Source organism: Polypterus senegalus, chromosome 9, assembly GCF_016835505.1.
Source record: "Polypterus senegalus isolate Bchr_013 chromosome 9, ASM1683550v1, whole genome shotgun sequence".
NCBI classification, from domain to species: domain Eukaryota; kingdom Metazoa; phylum Chordata; class Cladistia; order Polypteriformes; family Polypteridae; genus Polypterus; species Polypterus senegalus.
Genome location: NC_053162.1, coordinates 84,737,946 through 84,756,208, shown reverse-complemented (window position 1 = coordinate 84,756,208; position 18,263 = coordinate 84,737,946). Strand labels below are relative to the sequence as shown.

The following is an 18,263-nucleotide window of genomic DNA, read 5'->3' as shown; positions in this document are numbered from 1 at the left end:
TAGAACGTGCACAAACTTCTCCCAGCTCATGCCTTGATTGATTATCTGGGAGTGAAATGGAGTTTTAGAGTGGAAAGAATAGATCATTATTTGGAATACACGCATTTCACGTGTGTTCCGTTTCTACAGTAATCCGTGTAAACACATTTTTAAAACAGAAACGTTTTTCATATTGTAGTAGTAAATAACAAAATGTAAGCATAAACTATATAATGTATGAAGCCTGAAGTCCAAATATCAAACACTTCCAAAAAAGGTACACATATAATAGAACAAGTATGCTTTTATTCAAAAATATAACTGCAGAAAAAAGCCACCTTAGCATGCCACATTTACACATACTTACTACACGATAGTATAATGGTATCAGCAACGGACTAGTATCCAAAAGGTCATGAGTTCGATCCCACATGGTTCAGTTTTGAGAAGTAAACTGCTCTTATTCTTACTATTTTAGAATAAAAACACGCATTTGATTTCAGTGTGTAACAGCCAATGTAATTTATGATACTTGTAAAGGTTAGTTTTTTTTTTATTCACTTTTCATTCTCAGTCTCAGTCGTGTTCAGGATCCTTCCCTACCCCCCATCTGAGAATGATCTTTTCACATAAAGATGCGCTGCAGCTCTGCAGCGTACTTGTGACTGCATTCTCTTACCAATGCTTGCGAACTGAAGTGCCTGTGTGCACTTTTCGTGGCATTATACGTCTATTTTTTTGAGCATGCCCGTGTCGCTCAAACACAGGAACATATGTTGGTGTACAAGAATAAAAAACAAGTGCACTTTTATTCTAGACTATAAGTGAAGAAAAAATAAAGCAAGTTACAGTAGGCGGTTGATACGACAGCTTGCGTGGTGCAATACTAAGAACTGCTGATTTCCGTGCTATATAAAATCATCACATTCAAATATTAACAATTTCCACACACCCTTCCTACATTCACGACATGTGTACTTGTTGCAGTGTACACATCTCTCTGTGCTATGGTTCCTATTACACTGAATGAGCACCTGACATTGTACTTTCTTCCCTATATAAATAACATTCGAGTATAGCGCGTCTCCAAATAAATCACATTTGAGTTATAGCGCTTCTTTATGTGAAAACAGCATTGCCAGATTGATGATGCCCCCCCAGTCGTGAACGCGACTGAGAGAATGGAACTGAATAAAAAAAGACTGAAATCAAATGTATGTTTTATTCTAAAATAGTTAAGTACATGCAATATTATTTGAAACGAACAGCGTCAGATCGGGTTTGAATATGCCCGATCTGACGCTGTTCGCTTTCAAATAATATTGCATGTACTGTGCGTTGAAACTGCTGCAATGAATAAGCTGACGCCTTCTGTAATAGCGTCAGCGTGTATTCAAACCCGATCTGACGCTGTTCGTTTTCAAATAATATTGCATTAGTGCGATGATGTTTTTACATATATTGTCTCTTTCATTCATCTTGCGGTTTGTAATCAGTGACCGCGTGTTTTTTTCCCCGATCTTGCCAGTTCGCACATGTTGCTGTATGGTGCTGTTTCTTTTGTACTCCAGGACATGCAGAGGACAGAATAGTACAGAGCAGTAAGTTCAGCGCTATATGCAATCAGACAGACAAACAGGCAGAGAAGGCACTAGATATATAAATAAACAGGGAAGGCACTGTATAATAGATATATAAAAAACAGCTAAGGGGATAGATATATAGATAGGTAGGAAGGAAAGGCACTATATGATAGGCAGACAGGGAAGCTCCTATATAATAATAAAATTACTGTTATTACTATGTAGATAGACAGGGAGGTCAGCGTCAGCGTGTATTCAAACCCGATCTGACGCTGTTCGCTTTCAAATAATATTGCATGTACTTAACTATTTTAGAATAAAAAACATACATTTGATTTCAGTCTTTTTTTTTATTCAGTTCCATTCTCTCAGTCGCGTTCACGATCCCCCCCCAAATCTGACAATGCTGTTTTCACATAAAGATGCGCTATAACTCAAATGTGATTTATTTGGAGACGCTATACTCGAATGTGATTTATATAGGGAAGAAAGTACAATGTCAGGTGCTCATTCAGTGTAATAGGAACCATAGCAGAGAGATGTGTACACTGCAACAAGTACACATGTCGTGAATGTAGGAAGGGTGTGTGGAAATTGTTAATATTTGAATGTGATGATTTTATATAGCACGGATCTGAAATCAGCAGTTCTTAGCATTGCACCACGCAAGCTGTCGTATCAACCGCCTACTGTAACTTGCTTTATTTTTCTTCACTTATAGTCTAGAATAAAAGTGCACTTGTTTTTTATTCTTGTACACCAACATATGTTCCTGTGTTTGAGCGACACGGGCATGCTCAAAAAAATAGACGTGTAATGCCACGAAAAGTGCACGCAGGCACTTCAGTTCGCAAGCATTGGTACGAGAATGCAGTCACAAGTACGCTGCAGAGCTACAGCGCATCTTTATGTGAAAACAGCATTCTCAGATGGGGGTAGGGAAGGATCCTGAACACGACTGAGACTGAGAATGAAAAGTGAATAAAAAAAACTAACCTTTACAAGTATCATAAATTACTGGCTGTTACACACTGAAATCAAATGCGTGTTTTTATTCTAAAATAGTAAGAATAAGAGCAGTTTACTTCTCAAAACTGAACCATGTGGGATCGAACTCATGACCTTTTGGATACTAGTCAGTGCTGATACCATTATGCTATCGTAGTAAGTATGTGTCAATATGGCATGCTAAGGTGGCTTTTTTCTGCAGTTATATTTTTGAATAAAAGCATACTTGTTCTATTATATGTGTACCTTTTTTGGAAGTGTTTGATATTTGGACTTCAGGCTTCATACATTATATAGTTTATGCTTACATTTTGTCATTTACTACTACAATATGAAAACGTTTCTGTTTTAAAAATGTGTTTACACGGATTACTGTAGAAACGGAACACACGTGAAATGCGTGTATTCCAAATAATGATCTATTCTTTCCACTCTAAAACTCCATTTCACTCCCAGATAATCAATCAAGGCATGAGCTGGGAGAAGTTTGTGCACGTTCTAAGTCGGTGGGGGGATGGAATAGCCGGCTGCTTGCAGCCTGATTTTTATCAGCACATTTAGATGACAAAAGACGCTGGTGGAAAGCTGTGAACGATTTTAAGAAGCGATTTAAGGTGGGACGGAATTACGAGTTTTTTCGTAGGCTCTGGTAATTCTAGTGTTAAGGGTGTCAATAGTACTTTTTAACTGTGAAAGCGAGACAAGATCAAAAGATTCCAAGACAATGCCATGATTAACAGTAGGAAGTTCATAGCCAGTTGGAACAATACCACAGCTGATTGTATCAATTTTACTGACAAAGAATGAAAGAAACTGCTCACATGAAAGAACAGTACTATTTAATCCCTTCACAGAATGAGGGTGACTGGCCACATTAATTGAATTAAATAATTAATTGAATTAAATAAGACTCTAGGATTCTTAGAATGACGGGATACTAAATCAGCGAAGAAATCATGTTTAGCTTTCTTAACTGCAACCTGGAAGTTTAATAGAGAAGTCCTAAAAATCTATTTAGAAAAAAATCAGTCCAGCTTTTTTCCAATGCCGTTCCGCAGTTCGACAGGTGCGGTGTAGAGGTTACGTAGTTTCATTTAGCCAGGGAGCAGGTCTTCCCTTATTACAGCGTATTTTGAGTAGGGCAATTGAGTCTAAAAGTGGAAGTTTAGAATTAAATTCTAAAACAGAATCATTGATACCATTATATTGATTATGTACATAAAGACTAGAGAATATGGTTTTAAAATCGAATAAATATTTAAAAAACGAGAACAGCGTGGAGCACAACTAGTAGTAGGAACATCAACAGTAATATTCAAATCCATCATGACAGAAAAGTGATCAGTAAAAGAAACATCACATAAATCAATATTATTAACTGAAATATCATGTGTAAGAACGAGATCAAGGGTGTGACCGAGAGAGTGAGTTGGCGTATTAATATGCTGGATAAAATCAAATGAGTCCAATAGTGATAAAAAGTCATTAACCAAAGGTTTCGATTGACAAAAAATGTGTATGTTAAAATCACTAACAATAAATACTTTGTCATGGGAGAGGGTAATTAATATCAGCCAGGAGATTAGAGAATTCAGAAATGAAGATATCATTAATTATAGGAGTTCTATAAACCACAGCAAACAATAAAGAAGGGGTGCTGCACACTTCGAAAAGTTGCAGTTTGAAGCTACTAAACGGACCCCTTGTAAGTCTCTGACTCAAGAACATACTTTTAAAAACAGTGGCAATGCCCCCACCACGATGAGTCAGCTGAGGAGGGTTTAAAGGTGGACCCAAAACGATGAGTTTGGGTCTGATTCTGAACGCGACTGAGAGAATGAAAAGTGAATTAAAAAAAAAAAAAAAAAAAAGGCTCTTCACAAGGATCATAAATTGCACCAGCTGTTACAGACTGAAATCAAATGTATGCTTTTATTCTAAAATAGTAAGACTAAGAGCAGTTTACTTCTCAAAACGGAGTAGTGCAGAATCGAACTCGCGACCTTTTGATTCCAAGGCGAGAGCTGATTCTATTACACCACGGAAGAACTTATAACCACCTGCTGTCAATGTCGCATGTTAAGGCGGTTTTTGTTTTTGCAGTTATATTTTTGAATAAAAGCGCAATTGTTGTGTTATATTTGAACCTTTTATGAAAATGTTTCTTTGCTATTTGGACTTCAGGCTTCATACATTATATAGTTTATGCCTACATTTTGTCATCTACTACTAGAATATAAAAAAACGTTTCTGTTTCAACAATGTGTTGACACATTGTGTTGATTACTGTAGAAACGGAACAGACATGAAATGCGTGTGTTCCAAATAACGATCTATTATTTCCACTCTAAAACTCCACTTCACTCCCAGATACTCAATCAAGGCATGAGCCGAGAGAAGTTCGTGCACGTTCTAAATTGGTGGAAGGATGGAATAGTCGGCTGCTCCTAGCTTCTCTTTATCAGCACATTTAGAAGACAAAGGACGCTGGCGGAGAAGTGTGAAGGGATTTAAGAAGCAATTTAAGGTGGGACGGAATTACGAGTTTTTTCGTAGGCTCTGGTAATTCTAGTGTTAAAACGCTGTATGAAACATTGTAGCAACCCAATACTGGGTTAGGGGAAGAAGCTGCAGCAGAAGAAGAAAATGGTTATAGAAAGATGTCAATTTGGGATGGGAAGCGTTGGTGCACAGCCATTTTAAGATCTCTCCAGAGATGTTCAGATTCAAGTCTGGGCCACTCAAGGAAATTCACAGAGTTGTCCTGAAGCCACTCCTTTGATATCTTGGCTGTGTGCTTAGGGTCGTTGTCCTGCTGAAAGATGAACTGTCGCCCCCAGTCAGAGGTCAAGAGCGCACTGGAGCAGGTTTTCATCCAGGATGTCTCTGTACATTGCAGCAGTCTTCTTTCCCTTTATCCTGACTAGTCTCCCAGTTCCTGCCGCTGAAAAATATCCCCACAGCATGATGCTACCACCACCATGCTTCACTGTAGGGATGGTATTGCCCTGGTGATAAGCGGTGCCTGGTTTCCTCCAAACGTGACGCCTGGCATTCACACCAAACAGTTCAATCTTTGTCTCATCAGACCAGAGAATTTTGTTTCTTATGGTCCGAGTGTCCTTCAGGTGCCTTTTGGCAAACTCAAGGCGGGCTACCATGTGCCTTTTATTAAGAAGTGTCTTCCGTCTGGCCACTCTACCATACAGGCCTGATTGGTGGATTGCTGCAGAGATGGTTGTCCTTCTGGAAGGTTCTCCTCTCTCAACAGAGGACCTCTGGAGCTCTGACAGAGTGACCATCGGATTCTTGGTCACCTCCCTGACCAAGGCCCTTCTCCCCTGATCGCTCAGTTTAGATGGCCAACCAGCTGTAGGAAGAGTACTGGTGGTTTTGAACTTCTTTCACTTACGGATGATGGAGGCCACTGTGCTCATTGGAACCTTCAAATCAGCAGAAATTTTTCTGTAACCTTCTCCAGATTTGTGCCTCGGGACAATCCTGTCTTGGATGTCTACAGACAATTCCTTTGACTTCATGCTTAGTTTGTGTTCTGGCATGAACTGTCAACTGTGGGACCTTATATAGACAGGTGTGTGTCTTTCCAAATCATGTCCAATCAACTGAATTTACCTCAGGTGGACTCCAATTAAGCTGCAGAAACATCTCAAGGATGATCAGGGGAAACAGGATGCACCCAAGCTCAATTTTGAGCTTCATGGAAATGGCTGTGAATACTTATGTACATGTGCTTTCTCAATTTTTTTATTTTTAATAAATTAGCAAAAACCTCAAGTAAACTTTTTTCAAGTTGTCATTATGGGGTATTGTGTGTAGAATTCTGAGGAAAAAAATGAATTTAATTCTTTTTGGAATAAGGCTGTAACATAAAATTTGGAAAAAGTGATGCGCTGTGAATACTTTCCGGATGCACTGTAACTACAAATCAGATATACTTATGGTCTTGGCTTGGTGACTGACCCCAGGTTATGTCGCTACTACCAGTGCGCACTCTCTTAACACACACCGCAGTTTAAACACCACCGCGCAGTCAATATTGACACCACTACTCTCTTCACCACAGACATAAATCACCCAGACTGCATACCATATCAATCTGACTCATGTATTCACTACTACAACTGACAACCCTTCCAAAAGGAAAGCATCGCACTCCATCCCAGTCCTTCCTTTTCATTTCACTCAATCACAGTATCAGTCTTTTGTGTATTTCCTGTATTTTCATGACAAGCAGCTCTATGTGGTGTGTTCTGCCTCACTCACCATACTGAAGTGTCTTATAGCCACCTTGCTGCCTCTTGGATAAGATGCTATAATAGATTGGATACAGATGGAGCAATCTGTTTTAAAAAGATAACCAAGCTATAGGCTACAGTAGTGTAGTCAAAGTTATTAGTGATTTGAGAATTTTTTACTGCTATTTTACCATTTTTAAATCATCTTGCAGCCCATCACAAAGTCTACAGAGGGCCCTAGTCTGCCGGTTTAAAGCATCTGCTATAAACTACATTAGTCCATTATTTTTGTTTGAATGTTAGTATATTCATACTGCTTATTTATATCATGGCTATTTCACCTAATGCCTTCCTTTATATGCTTTGGACAGACACAACCATTACAGTGAAACCTTTTCAGGTATGGATTAATTATATTATCTCTCCTGGTTTGAACTTTTTACTAGATTTTTTCAATAAAAGTTAAATATTTACTCAAACTAGCAGGAAAACCTTACGCAATTATGAAATTTAGCTGCTGAGGAAAGTTGTCACTTTCGGTATTACTTAGCTATACTTTATAGTTGTATGTGGTTTAAGAGGGGTTATTGGAGAGCAACAAGAGTGTGTACAACAGGAGTGTCGGATCAAGAAAGAAAGTAAGAAAATAAGAATTTCTTCAAAGTGGACAAGATTTCATGGTTTTAGTGAGGCTTTCTGAATGATTACTAAGGCAAGTTGATACATTAATTCGTTTAAGGCTCAGAACTGCCACATGACAAAAAATATCTACCAAATGGATTTGGTATAGAGGTATTGTTATTCTTCATTTGTTGGTACTATTTCAGATGGAAAGTATAAATAAAAGCTAAAAATGGAAAATAATTAAATACAGACAATGAGCAACGATGACTGACTATCAATAATAAAAAAAACAATGTTTACATACTTGTTTAACCAGAGAAAACTGAGAGAATGGTCTATTTGGTCCTCTAGGGCAACCCTCAATTGGGCAGCAGTAAAGCTTTTGTGATGTCTTCATATCCTTCCGCACTGTGGGATTAATTACTCCATCCTGAAACATAATACAGAGAAAATTTACCAACCAAACAAAACATTGCTACACCTTACAAAGAAAAAGCTTGCAAAAAAATAAAAATGTAACACTGCTAGAGCTTTAACAAATTTACACCAGCTGTTACAGACTCAAATAAAATGTATGTTTTTATTCTACAATAATAACAAGAACAGTAGCTCACTACTCAAAACGGTAAATACAGGAAGCAGCTGGAATTGAACCCACAACCCCTTGATTAGGAGTCTGCAACTCTTACCGATGCACCACCCAAGCAGTCGTGCCAGTTTTGTAACCTAACCCAATTTCTTTGATTTCTTTTTCTTTGGTTATATCCTTGAATAATAGGTTATACTTGCTCCTTTTGTGAAAGTGTTTATTTGATATTTGGACTTCAGTCTTTGCACATTATACACTTCATGTCAAAATTATGTAATCAGTACTATAACATGAAAAAAGTTTCTGTTTTAGGCATGTTATTTAACATTTGTCTCGCATTTCCTGTCATCCTACATTTACCCAGATTGTTGTTGACACGGAACACACATGAAAAGCACGTGATCCAAATAACAACACATTATTTACCCTATACAACTCCAGGCACCTCACACCCTATTAAACAGACTTGAACTGGGAGAAGTTTTTGTCCAATTAGAGCTGAGGTAGTGGGGGGCGGGGGGAGAGATATAGCAGTCTGTTCACTGCTCGTAATGATCGACACATCTGCAAAACAAAACACGCGAATGGAGAAGTGCAAAGGAATTTAAGGTGGCCCAGCATCACAAGTTTTTTCGTAGGCTACAGGGATTCTAGTGTTAAAGGAATAATTATAAATATTGGTAACACTTTAGTTTAGGTACTGAAAAAATGCAACTATTACACATTTACCATTAGGAACCTTATATACTTCTTTGGGTCTTTATAACACTTAAAGCATTACTAATGTGTTTTTTCATTTCTGCAATGTGATGTATATCATTTTGGTGTGGTCTGAGGTGGTTTAACTAAAACATACTTCTCTTGATATTATACATTTAGTATTAAATCTGAGAATCCTTCATATTAACAAGTAATTTTACAATCATGTCAATATGCCACACTGAGAGATGAATAACCTACCTACTAATGTTTTGTAAGTGTTATTCAGACCAATAGGAGCCTTTATTTTAGTACCTAAACTGAAGTGTTACCTAAATATCAAATAGCCAATTCTTTGTTTTGTGGTACTGAAAAAAAATAAAATGTCCTGAAGAATACATTCATAGTTCTTTAAAAAGTGTTATGCATGGAGGAAACCATTTTAAGGTATTTATTACATAATCAAGAAACATTTTCAATTTTAAAGATCAATATCTAACAAAGACCTTCAACATTTTGATCTTACTTTCAAAATCAAGCACTACATTTAGGGAAGACATTTCATATAAGCCATTTACCTGCTTCATTAGGTATTATGTACTCTCAGGTTGAATGATGGAAGTTAAGAAATTTCTACTGTAATGGGAATAAATCAAGGTACAGAGCTAATTCAAGCACGGTTTTAAATATACGCCAGATGAACAAATTAAATGCTTTCTACAATTGGATCATTTTCAAATAATCCCATTTTAATAATAACATTTCAATTATATAGCAATTTTCCCATGATCAAGGCGCTCCACAGAGTCTCAAAGAAACAGCACGTACATTTAACATTGTATACAAATGTTTCTTGAACAAAACACTAAGACAGATACAGGATATACAAAAGCATTAACAAAAATGAAAGATAATAAACCAGAGTAAAATACTAAATACTAAAAGAAAAATCTAGTAAATAACATAATTTGTGATGTAACACACAAGCAAAAATTATACTGAGCATCTAGACAGAAAGGGGGACTGAAAGAGGAGGCAGAATATCAAGTTACTTTAAATGCCTTTCTGAAAAGAAAAGTTTTAAGTATTTGAATGTATAATGCCAAACATCCATAAATTACATTTCATTTACAATCATAACATTGTTGGATTCTCGTTGACACAAAATAACTTCAGTTTTGGCTGAAAAATTCTTAAATTCGCCATCTTTTTATTTTTAATAGCTGAACAGTGTTAATGTTTAGCATGTTTTCATGCTGCGGCTGAAAAATGAAAAAACTGCTTTTGGTTGGTCACGGACAATGGCTCCTAAAAATATACTCTTGTGCTAAAATTTGCAACATTAACTTTCTCAAATTTAGAAACAACAAAATGTAAATATACAAGGCTACTGACATTTCAGCACTTGGACAACTGCCTGACATTAGCTATACTGCTATCAGAAATGCAGATATCATATACTTTAAAACATCCATATACACAAGTATGGATATAATGAATTTATTTGTGTTTAACTGAATATTGGTGTATACTAGAAGATATGTTCTCAGTCATTTCATGGAAAACTATGAGAGGCCCAAAAGACAGCTAAAAATGAACAAACAAACCTCTCTTGAAGAGTTATAAATAATTAAATCATGTGTTCAACTGGTGTATTATATGCAGAGACAAATCTATTTTTGCTTCTTTTCAGTGATTTTCTTATGTATTCACTTTGCCATCCTGCAACATCAAATTTTGATTTCAATTTTACTTCGATTAATTATGCAGCACTAGAACCAATATAAAAGGAGAATACACAAAACTTATAACTGATTCAAGCTCTGCTCAAAAGATCTCTTCAGTGTTCATACTTTAGGTTAAACACTTTTAAAAGAAATTTTACCTTCAATATTTATTGAAGAGTTTTCAAATGAAACACACAAAATGTTAAATAAAAACATGCGTAACAGAAATTGTGTACTGGGGCTTGACACAAGATTTCTTTTCAACTGAGACGTGTAGTTTTAACAGATTATTCCTAAATATACTGTACTTGCTGAATTGCTGTAATGCTAAAGACACACTGATGCCACTGATATGCAGTTTACAGTGAGCTGAATGTACTCCAGAACACTTAAGACACTGAAATCCTAGTTTACCCAACATTAGAGGGCTGACCATGGGTAGTACAGGAACCTCAGACCATAACATTCCCACAATCATGCTTGAACTCGTTTCCACTGCCCTTTTGGTGGCGGTGTTTAATTTTAGCCACAAGTGCATTTTGTGTGGGTAACTAAAATTTTATATTTTTTTTATATTTTACACTTAGTGTACAGGTTTCATTCTGCATATATTCTTCCTGAAATTCACACTTACTGTGAAATTGGTATTAAAAGTTTTTATGAAGAGCAATTGAAACACTTTTCTCCTGTTCACCAACTAATTATTGAGAAATCAACAATAGCAACCATAAGTTCCAAATCCTAAGAATACAAAAATATTTAAAAATTTTATACAATTATGAACTGGCAGTTTAATATGTAAATTAGATTTTAAAAAAGGTGTAAGGCTTTTGAGGACCATTTCTAATTAAATGGTGAAAAGTACATTTTTTCTGACTTTTTAAAAATTGTCAATTCTTAAATAACACTGTGACTATTACACTATTTAGCAGCACATGCAGAGATTTGATTCTCTTCATTAGCTAATTGATCCTTCACAGATGGGCGGACAGATTAAGCTTCAGCAGCTCCCAGTGTGCAATTTGGATCCTTAACAATTCGTAATTTTAGTCCTTTTAATTTTAATTGAATCACAGAAGTTAGGCATAGTCACTTTAACTAAAACAGCAAATTCCACTTTAATAAGCAGGCATGTTTTTTGTGGTTTATGATTTACAGTTACACATTATCAATGGACTTGCTATTCTGGAGAGGAGATTATTGTTTGAAATAGTAAAGCAGATATTGCATTGGGTAAAATATAAATAGGCCATTCTCTTTACACAAATAAAAAATTATCAAAAAAATAAATGTACCGCCAAGTGAATGACGATCATCATATGAAAGACAACCTATACTTTAATCCAAAATTTTTAGTCACACATAGAACCACTCCAACAACCCTTTATGAATATCTTTTCTAATACAGTGATCCCTCCTCGTTCATGGGGGTTGCGTTCCAGAACCCCCCGCGAAAGGTGAAAATCCGTGAAGTAAAAACTATATGTTTATATGGTTATTTTTATATATTTTAAGCCCTTATTAACTGTCTCACACTCTTATAAACATTTCACGCACAGTTATACAGCATAAACCCTTTGTATTCTTAGATATTAGGTAAGATTCATTGAAATTATGTATGTAAAAACACTGCTTATATACAGTAAAACCTAAATATTACTTTAAAGATATCGAGCGTCTCCAATATTACATATGTTACAGCCATTACAATAGACAGGCCACCAGCAATGAATATGTAGAATGCAAGAAAAAATGTTTACAGTAAAATGTGTACAGTGACAATAAACGTATGTACATGTACTAAGTACTGTACGTTGAAAATTAATTATGGTTACTCACCAACAATGACACGACGACTTGTCCGATAACGATGAGTTTAATTTTACTGCACAACAAAGGAGAGCGTTAGGGACGATTTATACTTCACGCTCAGAACGCGTACGTGCCCGCATCATGGCTGCCACGCATTCCCAGCATTCATTTCGCGCGTCCTCTGAGCAGGTCCTCAGAAATTAACGTGACGCGTGCGCGAGTTGTGGTACCAGCAAAAAGTCAGGGGGGGGCAGTTTGCTAAAAGTCGGAACGTGACATCAGTGTCTCTGTTTACTATCTAAATGTGACAGAAAGCCTCTGTGCAGATCCAACGGGATGAATGCTTCGATGTGGTGAAGCAAAATACCGACATACAGATGTATTCGTGGTGCTTTGATATTCAAGCGTCGCATATTCCTGATCGTAATGACACGATACATTTTAAAAGACTCACATACCATCTTTTGTGCCGTCTTTTTTATTTTTGCAGCTTAACAACAGCAACATAATGTATAGCGTTATATTTCAGCCACTGAGAAAAAAAATAAAGGACACAATAAAAATGTGTATTTTGTGATTAAAGTGGAAATTTTGGCTTTAATCTCGAAATGTCCACTTTAACCTCGTAGTTTACTTTATCATTAATGCAGACCATCGTAAACGCCATCCCAGTTTTTAATCGATACGAGCTTCTAGGACCCGACAGCAGCGGAAAGCAGCAATAGATCGTGACACAGAACAAATTAAATGTATGATATTCCAACTCTCTGCACATTTAGAATCATTTAGATTTAAACTTGATATCACTTTCATGATGAAATTGATTAAAGTGTGTATGTTACATTTTATATATAATTTCGTTTAAATAATGAATAATGTTAAAAATTACACACATGGGAGTGTCACGGTGGTGGAGCATTAGCACTGCTGTCTCGCAGGGAGTTATGTTGCTGGTATTTCCTGCTTGTATTCCACACTGTGCTCCGGTTTCCTTCCAAAGATATGCAGATTTGGGTATTTGGTGCCACTAAAATGACACTAGTGTATGCAAGTGCTTGTATTCACCTTGCGATGAGCTGAGGCCTCGTCCCAGGGACTGTTTCTCACTCGTGCCCAATGCTTCCTGGAATGGGCATATCCCTGGATTGGTGGATTTAACAACAACAATAACATTTATTTATATAGCACATTTTCTTACAAAAAAATGTAGCTCAAAGTGCTTTACAAAATGAAGAATAGAAAAATAGAAGACACAATAATCAATAATAATCAACAAACATCCTTTTCAGAGATATTGCGGTAAGGTGTCATCGGAATTTAATAGGTGTTCTAGGCAATTCACAACACAGAGAAGCCGAACATGTTCTCACCTTGATAACATCTCGCACTGCCACCTGGTGGATTCCTCCAGATTTATGTAAAGTACGCGTGCAAGTATGAACACTACAACGCTTGCGTAGCAGGAGCGTCCACTGCAGCATGAGTCGCGTCGAGTGAAGTACAACTCCGGCCTTACAGCTCTTCTAAAGGAGCCTCTTCAAGCAACTGTGTAGCACCGCCGTTGTTCTTCCGGCAGTCTTCAATCGAAATCCCTAAAGCAGATTCCATCCGGACTACCGCCTTATTGCATCCACTTACAACTCGTTTTGCGCCCTGGTTAAAGGACACTGCGGCCATAGATCTTATATTCTTTTCCTCCTTTTTAAATAAAAAGAACCGTAGACTCATTGTTGCCGCAATGGCGTCCTACATTGGCGCTTGGGCATGGCCCCAGTAGCAGGAGCAGATCGTTTTGGAGACATAGCGAAGGGCTTGACTATGCACAAAGATAAACACAAAAGCTAACTTTTTACACAGCAAAACATGTTGATGCCGAATGAGCAAGATGAGATTTCCTGGTTAACACAGCGGAATCTAATTCAGCGCTCCGTCACTGAGCCAATCAGCACACCTGAACTTAACCGCGTGCTCTGATTGGGTAGCTTCTCAGGCGTCCACCAATAGCGTCCCTTGTATGAAATCAACTGGGCAAACCAACTGAGGAAGCATGTACCAGAAATAAGACGACCCATTGTCTGGAGAAATATATTTAGATATGCTTACATATAAAATCCGCAATAGAGTGAAGTCGCGAAAGTCAAAGCGTGATATAGCAAGGGATTACTGTATATAGGGAAGTGTTCTCATGAACGAGTGGCTGGAGGCTTTTCAGGAACCAAACCATGGTGACAAAAAATATTATTATAACTTATAACTAGCTCTGGGGAAAATAAATATTTTGGAGTATTTTGTAGATATACCATGTGTAGGTCTGAAAATTTGCATTTTTCTCAAAAATGGTTTGTAATCTTCCTTTTGTTAATATAACCTGATTTGCAAAACCAATACAAACTTTTTTTTTTTTTTAATTAATTAGTATAATAACATGGTAACCCAGCCATAACAGATGCACAAACCTGTGTTTCTTGATGTCGGTCCCAGGCGCAGATAAATGGGGAGGGTTTCGCCAGGAAGGGCAGCCGGTGTAAAATGTTGGCAGATCTATATGCGGACAACGATAAAAATTTCCATACCAGATCAGTTGAGGCCCAGGTTAACAACGGCCGCCACCAGTACTGTTAGCCAACAGGGTGCTAGCGGAAATTGGGCTACTGTTGGTCGAAGGAGAAGAGGAGGGGGGAGATGTGTCCGAAGGCAGAAGGGCAGGAAGAAGGCAAAGATAGTGGAACTGAAGGTAGGAACTTCGAATGTTGGCAGTATGACTGGTAAGGGAAGAGAGTTAGCCGATATGATGGAGAGAAGAAGGGTTGATATACTGTGCATACAAGAGACTAAATAGAAGGGGAGTAAGGCCAGGTGAATCGGAGGTGGATTCAAATTGTTCTGTCATGGTGTGGATGAGAGGAGAAATGGGGTAGGGATTATTCTAAAGGAGAAGTATGTCAAGAGTGTTTTGGAGGTGAAAAGAGGGTCAGACAGAGTGATGATTATGAAGCTGGAAACTGAAGGTGTAATGATGACTGTTAGTGCATATGCCCCACAATTTGGATGTTCGAAGGATGAGGTGATGGACAGTGTACCCAAGGGACAGAAAGTGGTGATTGAAGCGGATTTCAATGGACATGTTGGTGAAGGGAACAGAGGAGACGAGGAGGTGATGGGCAGGTATGGTATCAAGGACAGCAATGAAGGAGGTCAGAGGATAGTAGATTTTGTGAAAAGGATGGGAATGGCTGTGGTGAATACAGTGGTGTGAAAAACTATTTGCCCCCTTCCTGATTTCTTATTCTTTTGCATGTTTGTCACACAAAACGTTTCTGATCATCAAACACATTTAACCATTAGTCAAATATAACACAAGTAAACACAAAATGCAGTTTTTAAATGATGGTTTTTATTATTTAGGGAGAAAAAAAATCCAAACCTACACCTACATGGCCCTGTGTGAAAAAGTAATTGCCCCTTTATTCAAAAATAACCTGACTGTGGTGTATCACACCTAAGTTCAATTTCCGTAGCCACCCCCAGGCCTGATTACTGCCACACCTGTTTCAATCAAGAAATCACTTAAATAGGAGCTGCCTGACACAGAGAAGTAGACCAAAAGCACCTCAAAAGCTAGACATCATGCCAAGATCCAAAGAAATTCAGGAACAAATGAGAACAGAAGTAATTGAGATCTATCAGTCTGGTAAAGGTTATAAAGCCATTTCTAAAGCTTTGGGACTCCAGCGAACCACAGTGAGAGCCATTATCCACAAATGGCAAAAACATGGAACAGTGGTGAACCTTCCCAGGAGTGGCCGGCCGACCAAAATTACCCCAAGAGCGCAGAGACGACTCATCCGAGAGGTCACAAAAGACCCCAGGACGACGTCTAAAGAACTGCAGGTCTCACTTGCCTCAATTAAGGTCAGTGTTCACGACTCCACCATAAGAAAGAGACTGGGCAAAAACGGCCTGCATGGCAGATTTCCAAGACGCAAACCACTGTTAAGCAAAAAGAACATTAGGGCTCGTCTCAATTTTGCTAAGAAACATTTCAATGATTGCCAAGACTTTTGGGAAAATACCTTGTGGACTGATGAGACAAAAGTTGAACTTTTGGAAGGCAAATGTCCGTTACATCTGGCGTAAAAGGAACACAGCATTTCAGAAAAAGAACATCATACCAACAGTAAAATATGGTGGTGGTAGCGTGATGGTCTGGGGTTGTTTTGCTGCTTCAGGACCTGGAAGGCTTGCTGTGATAGATGGAACCATGAATTCTACTGTCTACCAAAAAATCTTGAAGGAGAATGTCCGGCCATCTGTTCGTCAACTCAAGCTGAAGCGATCTTGGGTGCTGCAACAGGACAATGACCCAAAACACACCAGCAAATCCACCTCTGAATGGCTGAAGAAAACCAAAATGAAGACTTTGGAGTGGCCTAGTCAAAGTCCTGACCTGAATCCAATTGAGATTCTATGGCATAACCTTAAAAAGGCGGTTCATGCTAGAAAACCCTCAAATAAAGCTGAATTACAACAATTCTGCAAAGATGAGTGGGCCAAAATTCCTCCAGAGCGCTGCAAAAGACTCATTGCAAGTTATCGCAAATGCTTGACTGCAGTTATTGCTGCTAAGGGTGGCCCAACCAGTTATTAGGTTCAGGGGGCAATTACTTTTTCACACAGGGGCATGTAGGTTTGGATTTTTTTTTTCTCCCTAAATAATAAAATCCATCATTTAAAAACTGCATTTTGTGTTTACTTGTGTTATATTTGACTAATGGTTAAATGTGTTTGATGATCAGAAACATTTTGTGTGACAAAAATGCAAAAGAATAAGAAATCAGGAAGGGGGCAAATAGTTTTTCACACCACTGAATGTATTTTAAGACGAGGGAGTATCATAGAGTGTCGTACAAAAGTGGAGGAAGAGGCACACAAGTAGATTATATCCTATGCAGAAGTGTCAATCTGAAGGAGTTTAAACATTTCAAAATGGTGGCAGGGAAAAGGTAGTTAGACAGCATAGGATAATGGTCTGTTGGATGATGTTGGAGATAAAGAAGAAGAGGAGGAGAGTGAGGGCAGAGCAAAGGATGAAATGGTGAAAGCTGAAAAAGGAAGACTGCAAGGTTGAGTTTAGGGAGGAGAAAAAGAGGCACTGTGTGGCATTGAAGAGTTACAAGACAACTGCAGCAGAAGTAGTAAGAGTGACAAGAAGAAGGGTGAGATAGTCAAGAGAGATGCAGAAAATAGACAAGAGTACAAGGAGATAAGGCGCAAGGTGAAGAGAGAGTTGGAAGAGACTAAAGAAAAGGTGTATGATGAGTTGTACGAGAAGCTGGACACTAAGGAGGGAGAAAGGGACCTGTACCAATTGGCTAGACAGAGGGACCAAGCTGGGAAAGATGTGCAGCAGGTTAGGGTGATAAAGGATTAGGATGGAAATGTACTCACAAATGAGGAGGGTGTGTTGAGCAGACGGAAAGAGTACTTTGAGAGGCTGATGAATGAAGAGAAAAAGAGAGAAGGTTGGATGATGTGGAGATAGTGAATAAGGAAGTGCAATGGATTAGTAAGGAGGAAGGAAGGACAGCCATGAAAAGGATGAAGAATGGAAAAGCCGTTGGTCCAGATGATATACCTGTGTAAGCATGGAGATGTTTAGGAGAGATGGCAGTGGAGTTTTTAACCAGATTGTTTAATGGAATCTTGGAAAGTGAGAGGATGCCTGAGGAGTGGAGAAGAAGTGTACTGGTACTGATTTGTAAGAATACGGGGGATGTGCAGAGCTGTAGTAAACCACAGATGCAATGTTTGCTCTGAGGGTGTTGATGAATAAGTATTGAGTAGCCCAGAAGGAATTGCATTGCGTCTTTGTGGACCTGGAGAAAGCATATGCCAGGGTGCCTTGAGAGGAGTTGTAGTATAGTAGGAGGAAGTCGGGAGTGGCAGAGAAGTATGCAAGAGTGGTACAGTATATGTATGAGGGAAA

At 38.1% G+C, this 18,263-nt stretch overlaps 1 protein-coding gene across 1 annotated transcript in view; it reads right to left on the bottom strand.

Moving 5' to 3' along the window:
- atmin (ATM interactor) overlaps positions 1–18,263 on the bottom strand; it is a 44,688-nt gene that overhangs the window by 11,448 nt on the left and 14,977 nt on the right. The window contains exon 2 of the mRNA XM_039763375.1: positions 7,755–7,880. Coding sequence (XP_039619309.1) covers positions 7,755–7,880 — 126 coding nt within the window. The remainder of the gene's footprint in view (positions 1–7,754; positions 7,881–18,263) is intronic.